Source organism: Mirounga leonina, unplaced genomic scaffold, assembly GCF_011800145.1.
Source record: "Mirounga leonina isolate KUSES-001 unplaced genomic scaffold, KU_Mleo_1.0 Mir_481, whole genome shotgun sequence".
Taxonomy (NCBI): Eukaryota; Metazoa; Chordata; class Mammalia; order Carnivora; family Phocidae; genus Mirounga; species Mirounga leonina.
Window position 1 is genome coordinate 2,112,838 of NW_023270773.1, and position 18,688 is coordinate 2,131,525.

At 41.2% G+C, this 18,688-nt stretch overlaps 1 protein-coding gene across 2 annotated transcripts in view; it reads right to left on the minus strand.

The window, feature by feature from the left end:
• MAPK1 (mitogen-activated protein kinase 1) overlaps positions 1 to 18,688 on the minus strand; it is a 109,385-nt gene that overhangs the window by 25,926 nt on the left and 64,771 nt on the right. For both annotated transcript variants that reach the window (XM_034989209.1, XM_034989210.1), the window contains exons 4-6: positions 9,241 to 9,357; positions 2,070 to 2,184; positions 1,656 to 1,787 (exon numbers count right to left, since the gene is read on the minus strand). In XM_034989209.1, coding sequence (XP_034845100.1) covers positions 1,656 to 1,787; positions 2,070 to 2,184; positions 9,241 to 9,357 — 364 coding nt within the window. The remainder of the gene's footprint in view (positions 1 to 1,655; positions 1,788 to 2,069; positions 2,185 to 9,240; positions 9,358 to 18,688) is intronic.

Consider the following 18,688-nt stretch of genomic DNA (forward strand, 5'->3'; position numbering starts at 1 on the left):
GGGGAGGGGAGGGGAGGGAAGGGAAGGGAGGAAAGAAATTGGTAACTCTCAAATGCATTATGCTGAGTGGAAGAATCCAGACATAAGAGGCCACATACTACATAATTATAACTCTAGGACATTCTGGAAAAGGCAAACTGTAACAGAGAGAAATGAAATCAGGGACTAAAGAAGAGAAATGAGTACAAAGGGCACAAGTCAACTTTTGGGGGTGATGAAAATACTCCATATATTGATTTTGGTGGCAGTTAGGTAACTACATATATTTGTTAAAAGTCAAAGACCCACAGAACTAAAAAGGGTGAATTTTATTCTAAGTTATTCTTTGAAAAAACTTGACTTGAAAAATTATTCAATGACAAGATGAAAAAAGTACAATTTGTTTTGCAGACTCCCAAATTTTCTGAATCCTAAAAATGTGAACTTAATCCAAGTTAAGAAGTAGCAATGAGGAGGCGGCTTGAGGGGTGGGCAAAATGGGTGAAGAGGATTAAGAGGTACAAACTTCCCATTCTAAAAATAAATAAGTCACAGGGACAAAAAGCACAGCATAGGGAATATAGTCAGTAATATTGTAATGCACTTATCATGGTGAGCATTTAATAATGTATGTAATTATGGAATCACTAATGCTGTATACCTGAAACTAATTTTTTATTGTATGTCAACTATAATTAAAAAAAAAAAAAAAGGGTGCCTGGGTGGCTCAGATGGTTAAGCGTCTGCTTTCGGCTCAGGTCATGATCCCAGGGTACTGGGATCGAGTCCCACATTGGGCTTCCTGCTAGGCGGGGAGCCTGCTTCTCCCTCTGCCTCTGCCTCTCTCTCTGACTCTCATGAATAAATAAATAAAACATTTAAAAAAAAAACTTTTTTGAAAGGAGCAAAGAGGGGCATCTGCGTGGCTCAATGGGTAGAGCATGTGACCCTTCATCTTGAGATGGTTAAGTTCGTGCCCCATGTTGGGTGTAGAGCATACTTTAAAAAAGAATAAAATAAGGGATGCCTGGGTGGCTCAGTTGATTAAGTGTCCGACTTTTGATTTTGGCTCAGGTCACAATGTCAGAGTTGTGGGATCGAGCCCCGCGTCAGGCTTCATGCTCTTTTGGAGTCTGCTTGTCCCTCTCCTTCTGCTCCCCTCCCCCACACTCATGCGCCCTCTCTCTCTCTCTCTCAAATAAATAAAGTCTATTTTTTTTAAAGATTTTATTTATTTATTTGACAGAATGAGACACAACGAGAGAGGGAACCCAAGTGGGGGAGAGGGAGAAACAGGCTTCCCGCTGAGCAGGGAGCCCGATGAGGGGCTTGATCCCAGGACCCTGGGATCATGACCTGAGCAGAAGGCAGATGCTTAACGACTGAGCCACCCAGGTGCCCCAATAAATAAAAGTCTTTAAAAAAAAGAATAAAATAAAAATAAATTAAAAATAAAAAGCAAAGGTGGAAAACTACACAATCATTCCCAGATTCCCATACCCTACTGCCCCTGCTCATAAATAAAAGGGAAGAAAGCAACAGAGTGAGTACTAAATAAGGTATTACCCAATTGCCACAGACTAACTTTTCAGGCTAGGGACCTAATGATTTAACCAATATAACAAACAAACAAAAACCTAAGTCTAAGAAAAATAATCAACAACTAAAATATTTACCTTTAGAGTCAGCATTCGGGAACAGCCTGTTCCATGGCACCTTATTTTTGTGTGGAAGAGAAAGCAAGTAGTTTCTAGCTTTTAAATTTATTATACAGTTCAGGTCTTCCTGTGATGGGGATCCAAGAATACCTACAACATAAAATAATTAGCTGTTAATTATCCAGACCCAGGTAGACTGACCTTTTGGCTGCAGGGCACAATGGGCCCTGATAATTGTTTTCTCACCATCTCCCCATGCTTACCTTTCTTAAAAGTTTTTACAAGGATCCTTAATATTTGGAATCAAGCAAGATTACAAACTCATAGGTTAAGGAGTTGTCAGAACTACTCTAGTTTCATGAAGTGACTCTTATGTAAACTGTGGCAGGTGAACTGAGTAAATCTAGCCCCTAAAATGTTCGGTAACCTTACCCAGAATGTGGTTCAGCTGGTCGAGATAATGCTTCCCCGGGAAGATGGGCCTGTTGGACAGCATCTCTGCCAGAATGCAGCCTACAGACCAAATATCAATGGACTTGGTATAGCCCTGTAGTGGGAAGGAAGGAAAGACTGAGAATGGTATGTAATGTTACCGGAAACAGTAAGATCCTCCTACAGGACAGTTACATGGCTGACAGGAATTTTACCTTCTCCTTTGGCTCTATAATTCAGAAATAAAAGAGAGTGTGCAGATACACATAATAATTTGGCTTTCTTATAAGTTGTTGGACAACCAATATTACGTAATTTTATTTCCCTTCAAAGTTGATTAGCTTATTAATAAATGAGAATTTCCAAAGTATACTTCATTCCTTTGATTTGAAAGAAAGCATCCTTATAAGCTGAAGCTGGAAAAAGGAAAAAACATTAACAGCCCTTGCTTTAGGACATCTGTGGCCTATTTATTCATTTTGAAAACCTAGAAACCAACTCAAAAAAAGAGGCACTGCTATACTTCCAGAATATCTTTATCCATTCTGCAAATCATGTTCAAAAAAGTCAGGCTGAAAACCCATCATCTCTAGCGGAGGGGGAGGACGGGGGTATTGTGTGCTGGTTCCATCATATTTTACCAATCTGTATTTCTTGTCTTCTTTTTCTATTCAATTTTCAGATATAATTTTTCTTTTAAAGGAATTCTGTGAAAAGACTTGGAATAATTATCTAAATCGTACAATAGTGTAAAAAAAGATAGCTCTCCAAGGAGTGTAAGTTGAATTTTATGGAAAATGCTAGGTATAGTGATAAATGAACAGAGAAAAAAACTTCAGCCAAATATATATATATATATTTTTTAACTTCAGCCAAATATTAAAGTTTAGAGAAACACAGTGAAAAATCAACACAGAACACAGAATGAATAGATCTGCAGCTATGATAAACTGGGGTTGAATTTCAAGATAATTATTCCCCAAATTCTTGTAATCCAAAATAGCTTTTGCTTTGAGCCAAAACTAAATAAAGAGGAACATTTAGGGCACCTGGGCGGCTCAGTCGTTAAGCGTCTGCCTTCGGCTCAGGTCATGATCCCAGAGTCCTGGGATCGAGTCCCACATCAGGCTCCCTGCTTGGCGGTGAGCCTGCTTCTCCCTCTCCCACTCCCCCTGCTTGTGTTCCTGCTCTCGCTATCTCTCTCTCTGTCAAATAAATAAATAAAATCTTTAAGAAAAAGAAAAAGAGGAACATTTAAAACACACACACAGGGGCGCCTGGGTGGCTCAGTCATTAAGCATCTGCCTTCGGCTCAGGTCATGATCCCAGGGTCCTGGGTTCAAGCCCCATGTTGGGCTCCCTGCTCGGCGGGAAGCCTGCTTCTCCCTCCTATTCCCCCTGCTTCTGCTCCCTCTCTCGCTGTGTCTCTCTCTGTCAAATAAATAAAATCTTAATAAATAAATACATAAATGAATAAAACACAAAATAACTAAAAGGAACCAGGGCTCCCTGGAGAAATGGCTGCTCCAAGTCTGGGACAGGGAACATATTATGAGGTAAGCCTAGAGTGTCTAGTGCCACAAAGTAAGGAAGTGCTCAACATTAGTGGGGATATGTTACAGCGGCTCCCATTAGAAAACCTGGGACAATTTGAACATCAAATACAGAATGTTAGCTATGGAACTGAAGCCACTGAATAAGATAACCATGAAGGAACGATAGAGCTACAAAATCATCAATGGATGGTAAAAGTAGTGATTGAAAGTATGATGAAGAAGATAACTTACACAATCTTAAGGTATTTTCCCACAAATTCCTAATCACCTAATAATTATCACCATTACATAGTGAAGAACCAGAGAACACCATTTAACCAAAATAACATGAATTTCACCAATGTGGACATAAACTATCTATGCCTCCTGATACAATACACTGAGAACAAAGTATTGTTTCTGTGGTACTCATGCCCAGAATACATGACACAAAATTGAGGTGCATTCTACAAAACAGCCACCTGTACCCTTCCAAAGGATCAAGGTCAAGAAAGGCCGAGGAATTATTTCAGACTGAAAGAGACTATAGAAACAACACAATGTGTGAGCCTGGAGTAGGGGGGAGAAAAGCTATAAAGATTACTGGGACAATATCCAAAATCCAAATATAAATAATACATGAAATATTGGATCTGTGTTATATTTCCCACCTTTTTTTTTTCTTTTTAATTTCTCACTTTTTTTTTTTAAGATTTTATTTATTTGCAAGAGAGAGAATGAGAGACAGAGAGCATGAGAGGGAGGAGGGTCAGAGGGAGAAGCAGACTCCCTGCTGAGCAGGGAGCCCGAGAATCACGACCTGAGCCGAAGGCAGACACTTAACGACTAAGCCACCCAGGCGCCCTAATTTCTCACTTTTGATTACTACACCATGGTCATATTAGGGACTATCCTTCTTCTATGGCAGGGTTTCTCAACCTTGGCACTGCTGACATTTTGGGCTGGATAAGCCTTTCCTGTGTGCCGTAGGACGTTTAACATCATCTCTGACCTCTAACTACTTCATGCCAGTAGGTAGCATTCCTCTCCCCGTTGTGACAACCAAATATGTCTCCAAACACTGCCAGATGTCCTCAGGAACATGAGAAACACTGTTCTAAGGAAATACATGCTGAAATGCTTAGGGGTAAAGGGGCACAACTACAATTTACTCTCAGATGATTCAGAGGGAAAAAAATCTACACATGTATACAGAGAGAATGATACAACGAACAAGACAAAGGATAAAGAACTGGTGAGTCTGAATCTGAAGTGAAGTTCTAGCCAGCATTTCTCCCAGGTGGTCCAGAGCCCCGGTGGCTTCCCTCTAAGGATCTGAGGGGTGACACTACTTTTGTACTACTAAGGTGTTTTCCTTTTCATTCATTCTCTCACAAGTGCACAAGAGATTTTTCCAGAGGCTATACACATGTGACAATACTGTACAGGAAATATAACAATATCTAGAAGATCTGCTTAACTCAGTGAACCAGTATTATATTATAAATATTATAAAACCAAGCATCAGTGAATGTAAGGTAGACCAATGGGTTTTAATAAGACTGTACAAAAAGTTCAGTGGCATGGTTTCAGATTCCACAATGAATCTTTCATTTTGTTGAGCTTCACCATAATATTAAAAAGGAATAGTCACAAGTAGCTGAAAAGACTACTAACATACTCCCTTTCCCAATTACGTATCTATGTGAAGACTCTTCTTCATGGATTTAAACCCAAACAACCTACTGGACAGACTGAGTGCAGAACTAGGCGAGAGTCCAGCAACAGTCTATTAGGCCCCATGAAATTTGAAAAACGAAAACAATGTCACTCTTCTAACTAAAATGTTTTTGTTGTGGAAAGTAAACATACTTTTTTATGAAAAATACTTATGTTAACAAGCAGTACCTTTATTACTGTTATTTAGATATTAATACTTTTTAAAAATTTCAGTGTTAATTTCCATATAGTAAATACTGATGGATATAACCCCACATAAACAATCTTGCTTAGGGTCTTTGATACTTTTTCTTTTTTTTTAAAGATATATTTATTTATCTTAGAGAAAGTCTGTGTGAGTGAACAGGGAGGAGGGGCAGAGGGACAGAGAGAGCCCCAAGCAGACTCCACGTTGAGTGCAGAGCCTGATACGGGGCTTGATCCCATGACCCTCAGGATCATGACCTGAGCCGAAACCAAGAGTCAGACGCTTAACCTACTGAGCCACCCAGGAACCCCTAATCTTTGATACTTTTTTTTTTTAGATTTTATTTATTTGACAGAGAGAGACACAGTGAGAGAGGGAACACAAGCAGGGGGGAGTGGGAGACGGAGAAGCAGGCTTCCCCCTGAGCAGGGAGACCAATGTGGGACTCAATCCCAGGACCCTCAGACCATGACCTGAGCTGAAGGCAGACGCTTTAACGACTGAGCCACCCAGGTGCCCCTCTCTGAATCTTTTTAAGAGAGTGAAGGAATCTTGGGGCTCAAATATTTGAGAACCACTGCCTTATACTTTTCTTGCAAGCTGAAAATTCTATGAAAATAAAATGTTACAAATACACACACAGCACTCTAGCCAAAATGGGGACAATATGAGTATAAAAATAAAAACATGATAATGGACAGCACGTATTTCATGAGTCCATAATAATGTTTTTAAAAACAAAGGTGGGAGGGGTGCCTGGGTGGTGCAGTCAGTTAAGTGTCGGACTCCTGGTTTTGGCTCAGGTTGTGATCTTGGGGTCATGAGATTAAGCCCTGCACTGGGCTCCCCACTCAGTGGTGAGTCGGCTTCCTCTCTCCCTCTGCCCGCCCCCCTGCTTGTGCACACTCTCTCTCTAAAATGACTAAATTAAAAAAAAAAAAAAAAAGGTGGGAGACAAGAAGAGAAAGAGAAAAAAATGGAAAGCTCTTTATATAAGAATGGCAGTGAATTAATGTAGAAAGAATAATACATTTGGAAATCACCATTTTGCAACCCCCAATATAATGATAGAGGCAAGGGGTCATCAAGCGGTAAACCACCAGGGTAAGACTGCTGGGAAACAGAAGCTCCATATACATGAGTTCCAAGAATCCATGGGGTTCTTGCCAGAAAAGTATGACCTAAATCTAATCATAAGGAACCAATCTGTACTCTGCAAAGTATTCAATGTCATGAAGAAGACAGGAAGGGCGGGAGGACTATTCTAGAGTGAGCACAATGCATGAAACGTGAATTAGATCATAGACTGAAAATAAAACAGAAACAGTTGTAAAATACTTTTGGGTGGGATAACTGGGATGTCACTAAATTAATGCTGATTGTCTCAGTGTGCTAAGGGTACTATGGCTGTGGGGAAAAAACACCCCTCTGCCTTTAATGAATATTAGTATGGCCCAAAGCGTCTACAAGTAAAGTCAGTTTATGTTGGTGAAGTGTCAGAAGGTTTGACCAAAGGGAAGAGAGAAGAAGGCAGAGAGGCAGGCAGAGATAGCCAGGGAAAGAGTAGTAAGGTGTTAATAGCTGGTAAACCCAGGGAAGGGGTGTAAGGGTGTTCACTGTACTCTCAATTCTTTATGGGTTTGAAAATGTTATAAATAAATAAAAAGAAAAAAATGAATATGGTCCTAGAAGTAACATTCTCAGGCTAGAGGTGCTGTAAATAAAAAGAATTCGCGCTCAGTTATTACAGTTAACTCTACAAGCAAGAAGTGCTGGGCACCTTGTAGAACACAGAGGCCATCCTGTTTAGTTATTTCCCCTCCAGAGGGTGAAGACAGTGGAGTCATCTCAAGTTGGGATGGAGGCTGCAGGGCCACCAAGGCACCAGGATAAAAAGCACTGTCAGCTCTCCTTTATAACCGGCAGGCAGAGTGCGCACACGAGCGCGCGTGCACACACACACACACGTGCGCGCGCAAATGCTTCTGGTTTGGAATGGCTGTCACATGGCCAGTCCAAAGAAAGAACCTACTATTTGGGATTATGTGTAATACAGAATTATGAGAATCAACATGGCATTTTCTTCTCTGAAACATCTGTTACACTACATCCTTCTTTATAATGGAATTTATTTTAATGCAATTTTACTTTTATAACTAAACTGAACAAATGTATATCAAGAATAACTAACTGCTTTAAACAAATTCCATTTCCTCACAAAGCAACTTAGTGTTTATCTCAAGCCCTTCTATTTATAAAGGATGGAGGAAGAGAGTGAAGCCCATGGGCTCACTAATTCCCTTAAAGCTTCTTGGGTCGATTTCTGGTTCCTAGATCTGAGACACAAGGCCCAATGCCTACTTTTATTGCTTTTCTTCATGTATCTTAACATTACATTAACAACAGATGGTGTTGAAGAAGGTCATCATAATGCCATGACTCCCAGCTGATCCCTGAGCTGGACCCCGGCAACAGGAAGCTCCTCACCCCCTCCTCTACCCTGGAATACGTGCTCTGCCCAGCGTTCCCGCAGCAGGAGCCATTTTCAAGGATGTAGCCTTGAAAGAATAGATGTTTCTGAGACCATCTGGGCAGTATATCTGACTGAGCCCAGTTAAGGCTTCTATATAAACTTTTAAGGCTTGGCAGATGAGTACCAAGATTTACTCACCTTGTGGCTGCCCAAGACAAGCCTTGTAATAAGTTCCCTTACATATTAAGACTGCCACTACCAACCTGGAGTGGTCTGCCTCTTCAGGTTTTCTTTGCCCACCTTGTACTGGGGGTAGTTTGCAAACCAAGAGATGGAATTAAGTTCAAAATCTCCTAATTTTGAGATATTAGATATAGAAGTATGTTGGGTCCACTTACTTTCTTAAATCTGGCACTTCATTCAATACTATTTGCAAATGATATATTAAAAATACTGAATCTCAATCTCCACAGCAGTCCTCAATGATTGCCACCTGGCTCATAAACCTAACAAAGATATCATACTTCATTTTTTCTTGCTTTTATAAATTTATTCAATCATTTCTTACAACCAAGACAGAGATATTGTTAGAAATGTTTGCCTCCCACCTGTACGCACTCTCCACAGACACTCTGAGATGAAGAGGTGCATATGGAAGCAGGACTACCATATAATTTTGAAAGAATCCATAGTAGTTCCTATTCTTTCCACAGCTACGTTTTGTTTTGTTTTTTAAATTTTTTATTGTCACACCTACGTTTTCTTCAAACTACGGTGTAATTTTGCTGAAGAGACATTCTTCACTACCAGATAAATCTGACCTTTATTAACAGCACTGGTGCACCTTCAGAAAAAATATGCACTATCGGATAACCTCTAACAAACCCAGCCTGTACTCAGCTGTGGCAGCAGCAGGTGTAAAAGCTGCCATAGGCAGGACTTCAGGAAAGTTGACCAAGGGCTAGGACACAGACAATTGATTGTTAACAGCAACCAGATAGACACGTCCCCCCCTACAACAAATCAGCACTACTCCAGCAGAGGTAGAGAGGCCAAATCCCAGGGCCCAGAAGGTCGATGCTGAACTGGAGATTAAGACAGCAGCTTCGTTCTGGCCAGACAGGTCAAGCCTCAACCTAGTAGACACAGGCTTACTGAGAGGGAGGTTTACTGCACCACACATCCAAAGTTCTTTCGCTTCTTGGTTTTCTTTTTATGCAAACCTCTGATCCTTACCTTGGAATTCAACATAATTTCCGGAGCCCTGTACCAACGTGTGGCTACATACTCTGTCAGGAACCCTGTGTGATCATGGTCTGGATCTGCAACACGGGCCAAGCCAAAGTCACAGATCTAAGAGAGAAAAAAATGGGACACCTTAGAGAGACTCTAATAAAATTAATATCAAAACATCATAAAAATAAAAAAGATAATAGCAATAATGATGATGATGAGCAGTTGCTGCCATTTCTATGTGGCAGAAGCTTCGCTGGGAATTCTATATACTCATTCTTATATAATCCTTACAACAACCTGGAAGGCAGTGATGACCATCCAACATGCTGGAGACGAGAAACAGGCTGGAGGAGTCTGTTAAGAGGCATCCTCATCTTTCATTATCTGCTTATCCCACAGAAATCTTGCCTAGGTCACTTGACAAAAACTGTTCTGGGTAAGAATGAAGTCACCAGAAACTGCCCAGGGTCATTTCTTGGGCCTACTCCTGCTAGCCCCCTGACGATCAACACTGCTAGATCAGGTCCTTGACCTGCACTTGCCTTGTTTCTCAGATTTCACTTCCTGCCATTCTTCCACCTGTTCCACAAATGCAGGTACCTCCAAAGATTCTTCCCACTTCCTTCTCTTCCATGTAGTCAAATCCACTCTCAAAGCCTTACAAGAGGTTTCATATACTGAAGATGAATTTATTTTTTAAGGTTTTATTTATTTAACAGAGACAGAGAGAGCGCACAAGCAGGGGGAACAGCAGAGGAAGAGGGAGAAGCAGGCTCTCCACTGAGCAGGGAGCCCGATGCAGGGCTCTATCCCGGGACCCTGGGATCATGACCCGAGCCAAAGGCAGACACCCAACCGACTGAGCCACTCAGGTGCCCCAAAGATGATTTTTTTTAGCTAAATATCCAGCTTCTAATTTCTCCTGACTCACAAAAGTACCTGCTGGCTATCCAATACTTTGGTGCTACTCCAGACTCCAACACATATAAAATTTAGCTATAATATACAGTTGACTCTTGAAGAACATGGGTTTAAACTATGCAAGTCTGCTCACATGTGATTTTTTTTCCAATAAACATATTGGAAAACTTTTTGGAGATTTGCAACAATCTGAAAAACTCGCAGATGAACTGTGTAGCCTAGAAATACCAAAAAAATTAAATTAGGTATTATTGCAGGAATACAGTGTGTAATACATATGACATACAAAATATGTTAATTGACTTGATGTTGTCAGTTGAAGCTCCTGGCCAATAGAAGGCTATTAAACTTGGGGGGTGTCAGTTATATGCAGATTTTTTATTGTGTGTGGGAGGGGCGGGTGTTGGTGCCCCATATCCCTGTGTTGTTCAAGGGTCAACTGTACTTAGACTCATACAATTGGAGGATATTTTAATTCCTTGGCATCTGGAGAACTAACATGAGAAAGAGAGAGACATGTTAATAAAGACAGGCCAGAGTATAGGACAAGGCAGCCTGGAAAACAGACTGTTTTGGAGCCTTACTGCTCTAATTCAGTTAAGAAATGGTAAGAGCCTGGGCTCAGGCCATAAAAATGGAGACAAGAAAAGGACATGCTTAAGAGATATTCATAGGACTTAAATGGACATCAATCTTTGCTTAAATACCCCCGAGTTGGGTGTCTCAACTCAACTTCAGAAAGCTCCCATCCACCTCACAAATGTCTTCCTCTAGCCTTGGACACCGACATCACCATATAGTGCCTCTGATCCCATAGGTCCTGCAACAGATTTCAACTATACCATTCATCAGGAAGAGTTATGTATCTGTGGCTGCACAATTCCCACCAACTTACTGTGTCTTCAAAAGAAGCAAATGTCATATTTGCTTGCCAGTTACTCTATCAGAGGCCATTTTCTATGTGTATTGAGTCGTCTGGTGAGGAAACCCTGGGTCCTGCTCCGTAGCTCTGATGCTAACTCTGGCCACTGTCCTCTCCTAACTTCGGTCTATGTTAACTTCCACCATAAGCACCATCATCACCTTTCAAAGCTGGCTTGCTTGCTGATGCCATTACACTTCCAATTGTTATGGGCCTGTCAGAGGACCTGGTTGATGTATGGCTATAAGCTTTTATGCGGGATCATAGTAAGTTCTAACTTTGGCCTGGCTGATCTTGAGGCTTTCAATGTACCTGGCACCCTGTTTGTTTCTTTCAAGCCTTTTCTATCAATTCCAGTGACACCAACTGCAGAAGGCTTCCTAGTAATCATGCCCAGGAGGCTCATGCAACACGGTCCTCTTTGGCATGATTTCCAACTCAGAGAAACAACTATTGATGATTTCTTCTTATATCTGGAGGCGAGTCATCTAAGCCATTCGAGCTATCACCTGCCACGTTGCCTTACCACCAATCCATTTTAATTCTGTGGCTTGAACTCTTCAATATATCTGTGACGCATAGTTTCTCTTATTTTTTATGGCTAACAGTTCATCTGATTCAAATTCAACCAAAGCTCACCATTCAGTCTGTCCTCTGTTGTATAAATGGACACCTAAAAGCCACATTTTGAATTGTACAGAGAAGAAATACTGCATCTTGTCAGCAGAGCAAAACCATCACAAACCCCAGACCATGGCCAAAGATCCTTCATCGCCCCCATGCCCGGTGTGACAGAGACTAGATGGGTCCAGACTTGATACACAGCTTTTCATCGGCTAGTTGAATAAAAAAATAAGTCCCAGGGCGCCTGGGTGGCTCAGTCGTTAAGCGTCTGCCTTCGGCTCAGGTCATGATCCCAGGATCCTGGGATCGAGTCCCACATCAGGCTCCCTGCTCAGCGGGAAGCCTGCTTCTCCCTCTCCCACTCCCCCTGCTTGTGTTCCCTCTCTTGCTGTGTCTCTCTCTGTCAAATAAATAAATAAAATCTAAAAAAAAAAAAAAAAGTCCCAGATAGATTTAGAGAGCCAGATATAAGAAATTCACATATGAGGGAGGCCATGTAATGAAGCTGATGTTTCCATGCTCCTCTTGGAGTTGGACAAAGAAATGGAAGCTGTGTTTTAGAGGGGGTGATTAGATTCCTAAATAACTACAAAGACACGGGATAAGTGGAATAACTATGGCAGATTTATTTTCTAAAAAGGGACACATCATTATAACCCCATCCTCCATGCTCTTCTTTTAAGGTCTTTGAACTTGTATCAAGAGGGTAGGATCTATCTTCCCTCCTCTTGAATCTGGGCAAACCTTTATGACAGCTTGAACTAAGAGAACATAGCAGAATCGATACTATGTGACTTCAGAGGCTACATCATAAAATCAACATGACTTCCACCTGGCTCTCTCTCTACTGGGATACCTGGAACCCTCTGCCCACCTCAGGAGGAAACCGACATGTGGGCTGTATGTGGGTGTTCCAGGTGACAGCCAGTATCAACTGCCAGGTACACGAGAGGATTCCAGCCCCTACCTTTGCATCTTCTAGCTGAGATCCAGACATAAGAGCAGAAACCAGTCATCACTGCTACCCCTTGACTAAATTCCTGACCCACAGAAACTATGAGCTAATGATTATTCTTGTTTCAGACCACTACACCTTTTCAAGTGACTTGTTACAGAGCAAGAAACAGCTAATACAGTGGTAGTGGACACAGTGCTTGTGGTGGGACAGGCACTCTCTGAGGAGGCCCCACTGAAGTGATACTGAGCCACTGAAAATATGCCAACCACAGAAAGGCCTGAGCAAAGCCAAAGCAATGCCCTAAAAAGTCTAGCTGGGCAAATGTGAGGGGCAGAGGTGGCAACTAGACCTGAAACCTCCTAAAACAGCTCTTGAATTGACTGCTTCCACATCTCAACTGCCACTGCCTTAATTGAGATTCAGTTTAGTTTGTCTGGAATTAGGGAGACTAGCTTGGTTACCCACCTGCAAGCTAATTCATCCTCTAAAGTCCTGCCTAAATGTTGTTTCTAAAATATAAGTCACCTTTCTGTCTCAAAAATCAAATGCTTAACCAACTGAGCCACCTACGTGCCCCGAAACCCAAATTATTTAAGTGTAACCTTCAAGACTATTCACATGCTGCCACCAAACTACCTTCCCGATCTCCTCTCCCACCATCTTCTCTGCCCACCTCTGCTCCTACTGACTCCACACTACACCTGCTTTTATGACCTAACTATGCAATGACCTCTCCACTGAGTGCCCTATCCATGCCATTCCCTTACCCTAAACCCAGCTTGAAAGTTACCCCTTCTGAGAAGTTTCCCAGAAATCAACAACACCTCCACCCAAGAACTGACTGCTCACTTTTCTAAACTCCTCTAATACTTTTTTTTTTTTAAGATTTTATTTATTTATCTGACAGAGAGAGAGAGACAGCGAGAGAGAGAACACAAGCAGGGGGAGTGGGAGAGGGAGAAGCAGGCTTCCCGCGGAGCAGGGAGCCCGATGCGGGGCTCGATCCCAGGACCCTGGGATCATGACCTGAGCCGAAGGCAGACGCTTAACGACTGAGCCACCCCGGCGCCCCTAAACTCCTCTAATACTTTGTTAGACACATATTAAAGTACATCCCACAATCCATGATTGATAGCTGTGCATATGCCTATCTCCCCAGCTAAAAGAGAATCAAGTCCCTAGAAAAAGGCAGCACTTGACTGACCTGTTATTTCTAAATGTCACATACATGATGGACACTTGATGTTTGGTCAATAAATGACTTACTTTATATGTTTATAGGAAGCACAACAACTGGGGTGGATTAATTGGCACAGACTCTAGTGGTGACCATTTTTCACAATATCTGAATTACTGATAATCTTTTAAAAAATAAAAATCAGGGTACAGAGTTACCAGGGTTAAAATCTTATGTTAAACAACATTAGTAAAATTACACCAAAGTGGCAATATTGAGGAAGAAGGAAAAATTAATAACTGGAATTCCTAGTATTCCTTCACTAGGAAGGACAACATAACCTCTCATGCTGAATGCTGCAATATAGCTATTTCTTTAAGATTAAAACTAAATGTGCAGTTGTTCTTCCTCATCCTCTCCCTGCAGGAAATCCAGTCCAAAAGCCCTTAAGGGGGAGGTCATGTGACATAAGGATCTCTGTGGGGTTGGGAGAACCGCAGTGGCCCGCGTGGGTGTGAGGCACCCAAGCGGAGGTAAGAGGGAGCTCCAGATCAGGGCATAGTCTAGGTGTGAGATGAAGAGGGAATCCATGTGGGGAGGCAGCAGCAGCCCACCTAGGGTCTGAGAGTCTGAGCAAAGTGAGCAGAGGAGCCACGGATTATACTGTATAAACCAATCGTTTCATTGGAAGTTGCAAAATGGTGATTTTTCTAGTTTTGTTATTTGTTCTGCATTAACTAGCTGGCTATGTCTCTCTCTGTCAAATAAATAAATAAAATCTAAAAAAAAAAAAAAACAGACAAAAAACACCACAACATTGAAGGCTAGCCATATTTATATGGCACTGACTAAAAACTATGAAGGCTACAAAATTAAAAAAAACAATATTCATTATAATTCCATACAAAGGAAGGTATGGACAAGTAGCATATGGTACAAGAAACATAAATTGACTTCCAGCAAAGTCAGGTTTCATTTCCTATCTTCCAGAGTCCTTCCCAGGCATAACCCGAACTAATAACACTGTGATCCTAGCACCCTGGGACTCCAGTTGGGATTTCTAGAGACCTTATTCCCCTGGTAGTTCCACTAGAAATATGCTAGCAGAATCTCCAAATAGGATCTATAATCCTTGTGTTTCTGTGGCCCTGAGAAATAAAATAGGAGTCTACAAGAGAGGCTCCCAGAGGGGTTCTAAGAGGTCACCATCTACTTGTCTCAGGGCTTCAAATAACAAGTGCAAAGCATGTTTATGGAAGTGAGAAAGAAATCTTATTGCTGTTGACCTTGACTAGTACAAAAGTCAAAAGTTAACGGTCTAAAGACATTAATAACAGCTGATATCCCAAGGGCTCAAGAGTAAGAAATACTTTAGTAACAGAAGCCATGGAAAAAGGAAGAAATGACATGACTATCTCCTTGAAAATTCAAAAAACCCTAAATAACAAGAGGTAAGATCACCGGTTACAATCTTTCTGTGGTACAAGCACCATGGTCACCCCAGGGTACTGAGGATGTGATGGATATACAGTGATTTCAGGGCTTAAGCAAGAAAGACCCTTTTCCTCACTGGTGCTCTCTCAACCCTCATATACGCAACTAAACTGCCACTGTACCCTGACCTACCTTTGGGACATGCTCACCATGACAAATCAGAGATGACGTACCATACTCATCTTTACAATGAGATTCTCTCCTGAATATTTATGCCCATGTGAATGAAGCACACCCCGTATGTACATTTCAAAATGTGGGTGAATTGTACCGCTGTAAATATCTAAATTATCCTATTGTGTTTCTGGATCTCTGTGTTATACTGGGTTTTGAAAACAATACATGGATTGTGCAGATGGCCAACAACACAGATCTATCAATGTGGGTGTAAATTTTGGTGAGCATGAATAAAATGGCCCTAGGTAAAGACAAGCTCACAAACAGTGAACAGACAACAAAGTAGTCTGGTTCTGTTTGTTTTCTTCTTAAGGATGAGCATTTTCAAATAAAAGTTAGGAGTCAACTTTTCCCAGAAATATTACATACTGAAAATACTGATTGAGAATGTTTCTCCAAAAACAAACAAAAGCAATCTATCGTAACAGAGTTGTGCTAAGAAACAGAAAGAAAAAAGAACTAGCAGACATAAAAATACTGTAATTTTTCAAGAAAATCACTAAGAGCCAACGAAGTGTGGCCATTCCTACAAGCAGCTTCATTCCTTTTGTGCCCACCTGGCTTTTAGTTGCAGATCCATGGGAAAGGATCTGGTTACACCCCATGAAAGACATGAATCCAACTTTGTAGGATCCCAAGAGGTGACAGAGTCCAACCCAACTGTATCTAATGTAGGAAGCTACCCTTTATCACATCTCACAGAACGCTGGTCACCCTGTTTCAGACACTCAGTGATAGTGAATAAGCTGACCGACCACCTGGTAACAGAACCCATTGCCTTTTTTTAGACAGTTCCAGAAGGTTCTCTAAGATCTACCTCCAACCAACAGCTCCAGCTTAGCATCAATGACTTCCTATTACTCATCCAAAGCTGCAGCCACACAAAGCAGGCCTCAGTGTTTATGCACTAATCCCTTAACTTACTTCCCTTTCTGTTATTCCTTTTGCCTACTATGATACTCTTTGCCCAACAAGGCCACTCCCTTACTGAAAGCCTGCCCATCTCTAAAGGACCAGCATGGACACCACCTGCTTCCTGATGCCTCTCAAAGCCAGAACTAACCCACCTCTCTCCTTTACATTTGTACACTATTCTTTTCAGTATCTCAGTTACAGCAGATATTATTACAATCATCTATTGTTTATCAGACTTCTGACCGATCAGTTTTCAGATTGCAGGGGCAGACATTCCTCCCTCTCCCTTGCCAGGTATTCCCTAAGGGCTTCTCACAGGAATGTCTGTTAAACTGAAGTCCAAGAAATGATCATTGCTATACATCTAAATGCACTTTTTAAATAGCTTTGAGATATAATTCGCATACCATATAATTCACCCACTTAAGGTATACAATTCAATGGTTTTGATATTATACTCACAGGGTACACAACCGTTACCACCATCTAATTTTAGAATATTTTTGTAACCACAGAAGAAATCTTGTATCTATTAGCAGTCTCCCCATTCCTCCCCAGTCCCACCTGCCTAGGATTTTATCCACTTTCTGTGCTACAGATTTATCTATTCTGGACATTTCATGTAAATAGAACCACGTAATATGTGGTCTTTTATGACTGACTTCTTTCACTTACATAATAATTTTCTAAAGTTCATCCACATTGTAGCATGTATCAGTATTCCATTTATTCCATCATATGGATCTACTATATGTTATTTATTCATTATCAAATGGGCATTCAAATTGTTTCCACTTTTGGACTATTATGCTACTTTAGTTTACTTGTATGCTAGTTTTTGTGTGGACATATTTTCATTTTACTTAGGTATACACCTAGGAGTGAAATCCTCACCAACACTTATCTGACTTTTTGATTATAGCCATCCTAGTATGTATAAATTGGTATCTCGGGCGCCTGGGTGGCTCAGTTGGTTAAGCGACTGCCTTTGGCTCAGGTCATGATCCCGGAGTGCCGGGATCGAGTCCCACATCGGGCTCCCTGCTCGGCGGGGAATCTGCTTCTCCCTCTAACCCTACCCCCTCTTGCGTTCTCTGTCTCATTCTCTCCCTCTCAAATAAATAAAATCTTAAAAAAAAAAATAAAATAAATTGGTATCTCATTGTGGTTTTGATTTGCATTACCTGACTGACTTATGATACCAAACATTTTTCACGTACTTACTGGCCATTTGCATAACTTTTTTAGAAAAATGTCCATTCAGATCCTTTGCCAAATATTAAACTGGTCTATTTATCTTTTATTGTTGAGTTACAAGAGTTTTTCATATATTCTAGATATAAGTCTCTTATCAGATAAGTGATTTACAAATATTTTCTCTCATTTTGTGGGTTGTCTTTTCACTTGATGGTTTGCTCTGTAACACAGGTTTCTAATCTAGATGAAATCCAATTTTTTCCCCCTTTTGTTGCTTGTGCTTTTGGTGTCATGTCTAATAGGATCTGCCTAATGCAAGATTGCGGAGACTCACTCCTAGGTTTTCCAAGCCTATTCTAGTTTAGCTCTTAAATTTAGGTCTTTAGGGGCACCTGGGTGCTCAGTTGGTTAAGCAGCATCCAACTTTGGCTCAGGGTCCTGGGACTGGCTGGCAACTGGCTCCACACTCAGCAGGGAGTCCGCTCGTCCCTCTCCCTCCCCTTCTGCCCCTACCCTGGCTTGTACGCACGCATGTGCACACATGCACTCGCTCTCTCAAATTAAAAAAAAATTTTAAGATTTTATTTATATATATATATTTGACAGAGAGAGAGAGAGAGAGAGCACAAGAGAGCACAAGCAAGGGGAGTGGCAGAGGGAGAGGGAGAAGCAGGCTCTCCACTGAGCAGGGAGCCTGATGATGCTGGGCTCAATCCCAGGACCTGGGATCATGACCTGAGCCAAAGGCAGATGCTTAACCAACTGAACCACCCAGGCGCGCCTCAAATTAAAATCTTAAAAAGAAATTTTTAGGTCTTTGATCTGTTTTGTGTTAATTTTTATACATGGTATGAGCATATATCCAGTTGTCCCAGCACTTCAATCATTTGTTGAAAAGAATGATCTTGGCCCTCTCACCAAAACTCAGTTATCATAAACATACAGGTTTAATTATTAACTCCCAATTTTATTTCATTGATCTATATGCCCCACTCTTATACCAATATCAGTGTTTTGATTACTATAGTTTTGTAGTAAGTTTTCAAATCAAGAAGTGTAATAA